This window comes from Nestor notabilis, unplaced genomic scaffold, assembly GCF_000696875.1.
Source record: "Nestor notabilis isolate BGI_N333 unplaced genomic scaffold, ASM69687v1 scaffold18798, whole genome shotgun sequence".
NCBI classification, from domain to species: domain Eukaryota; kingdom Metazoa; phylum Chordata; class Aves; order Psittaciformes; family Psittacidae; genus Nestor; species Nestor notabilis.
Window position 1 is genome coordinate 10,343 of NW_009941668.1, and position 1,845 is coordinate 12,187.

The 1,845-nt window shown below is 50.6% G+C and overlaps 1 protein-coding gene across 1 annotated transcript; it reads right to left on the reverse strand.

The window, feature by feature from the left end:
• Positions 1-516: 516 nt before the first annotated feature.
• Positions 517-1,659, reverse strand: GFER (growth factor, augmenter of liver regeneration; the record flags this gene model as incomplete). Its single annotated transcript, XM_010021013.1, has 2 exons — positions 517-679; positions 1,448-1,659. Coding segments are annotated over 2 exons (375 nt in total), but the record flags the coding sequence as incomplete, so codon positions are not given.
• Positions 1,660-1,845: the final 186 nt, after the last annotated feature.

Below are 1,845 nucleotides of genomic sequence, written 5' to 3' on the forward strand. Positions count from 1 at the left end.
CCACAAGCACTGAGATCTCAGAGAGAGCGAGCTGGGGGTGCAGACTTGGCACAAAACACAGCTTGAATCACAGAAATGAAAATTACAATTAGTCAGATGCATTTTCTAACCCATCAGGATAACGCCTGCAGAAAACCATTACATGCCACAGGGCAGCTCTCTGCAGCTGTGTTCAGGGAAAATGAACAGCCACAGAAACAAGCAAATGCCCCTAAAATAAGGAATGTCATAATGAAAGTCTCCACAAGACTGTCAGTGTCTTAATTTCACAGGTATCTGGCAATTGCTGTGTCAAACGTGAGGCCCCAGTCCCTCAGGTAACACATTTATGTCATCAGGTATCAAAATACTATTAGGATAAGCTTTTCAAATTCACTTTTAGAACTGGTTTACCTTTATTTCCACAAGCCATACCAGTCACACACACAAACACAGCTACTGACTCACACATCTCCCTGTAGTGACTCCACACCAGAATGGATTGGTCTGAGAGATTTCCAAAGCAGTCTCTATGGATTAATCACAGCTCCCATCTTTCCAACCATCTCGCCAGCGCTCATCCACACGAGAGCAGTCAAATTCTGCCTTCCCCAGTTTCCTGTTCACTTCATTATGAAGATGACACAACCACTGGGAGAAGTTATTTCTGTTGCTAGTATCAGGCTGATTTGTACGTAATCTGCAAACAGGGAAGAGGAGACAAATGTTACTTCTTTACAGCCACCGACTTCAACACCCGAAGCAGGCACAGAGCACACAGACAGCCAGAGTCACCTTCTCTGCTATTGCAAGATGAGTCCCTGAGGGAACCCAGAAATCAGCAGTCATCAGAGGCCAATCCTCCACTATAAAACACTGATGGCTGCAACTGGCTTGATTTCATTCACTGCCTACTCTTGTCAACTGGGAAAGATGCAGGAACCAAACAGCTCAGCTGTGATAGAAAGCAAGAAGTACTTGAGTTCATCAAAATGCCAAGCAGCTGCTTTGCCATGTAGTGTCTGCTAAGTCAATAATTAAGTTTCAAATGGGTTTTTTGCATGTTCATCATCCAGACAAAGAGGAGTTGAAGCTTTCAAGAAACAAGCTGACAGTAACAGGAGTATAAAACTTTTTGCCTCCACTGCTGAGGCTGCCAACAAAGGGGGTTTTCTGGGGTATGAGAACACTCGCCTCCTGAAAGCCAAGTTATTGCAAGTCCCAGCCTCATTCCACAACTGAGCACGAGTCCAGCTTGAACCAGAAACCAACACAACTGCCCCGGGGAGGCCTTGGGGGCAGCACACAACCTAACAGCACCAGAGAAGCTCTTTGCTTTTCAAGTACATCCCCGATTGCTGCAATGATGGAATAAAACCAGCTCAGGTAGCTCCAAACGCAGCGCAGGAAGAGCTGCTGCAGCATTTGAGGCTACCCCGTTGAGCAGAACCACCACCAACCAGCTCACCTTTCCCTCAGATCCTCGGCGCAGTGCTCGCAGGGGTAGAACTTGGAGAAGAGGTGGATGAAGTCCCTCATGTCCTTCTGCTGGGCACCGCTGGGGCGGTCGGGGTAATAGGCCGCCATGGTGTGCAGGAACCCCCATGTGCTGCGGCCCAGCTGCTCGCTGTCCAGGGGACAGTCCGGCGGCGGCTCCTTCTCCTCTGTGCCCGTCAGGTCCTGGAGCGGGAGAGAGGGTTGTGAGGGGATGTGGTACCTGGTGAGGAACAGCCCCCTTGCGTTCCGATGGCAGCAGGAGACGGGGGCACAAGTCCCTCGCAGCCCGTGGGACAAGAGGGAATCCCTGCCCCCTTCACGCCCTGAGGAGGGGGACACCCAGCCCCATCGCACTCGGGGGGCGGCAGG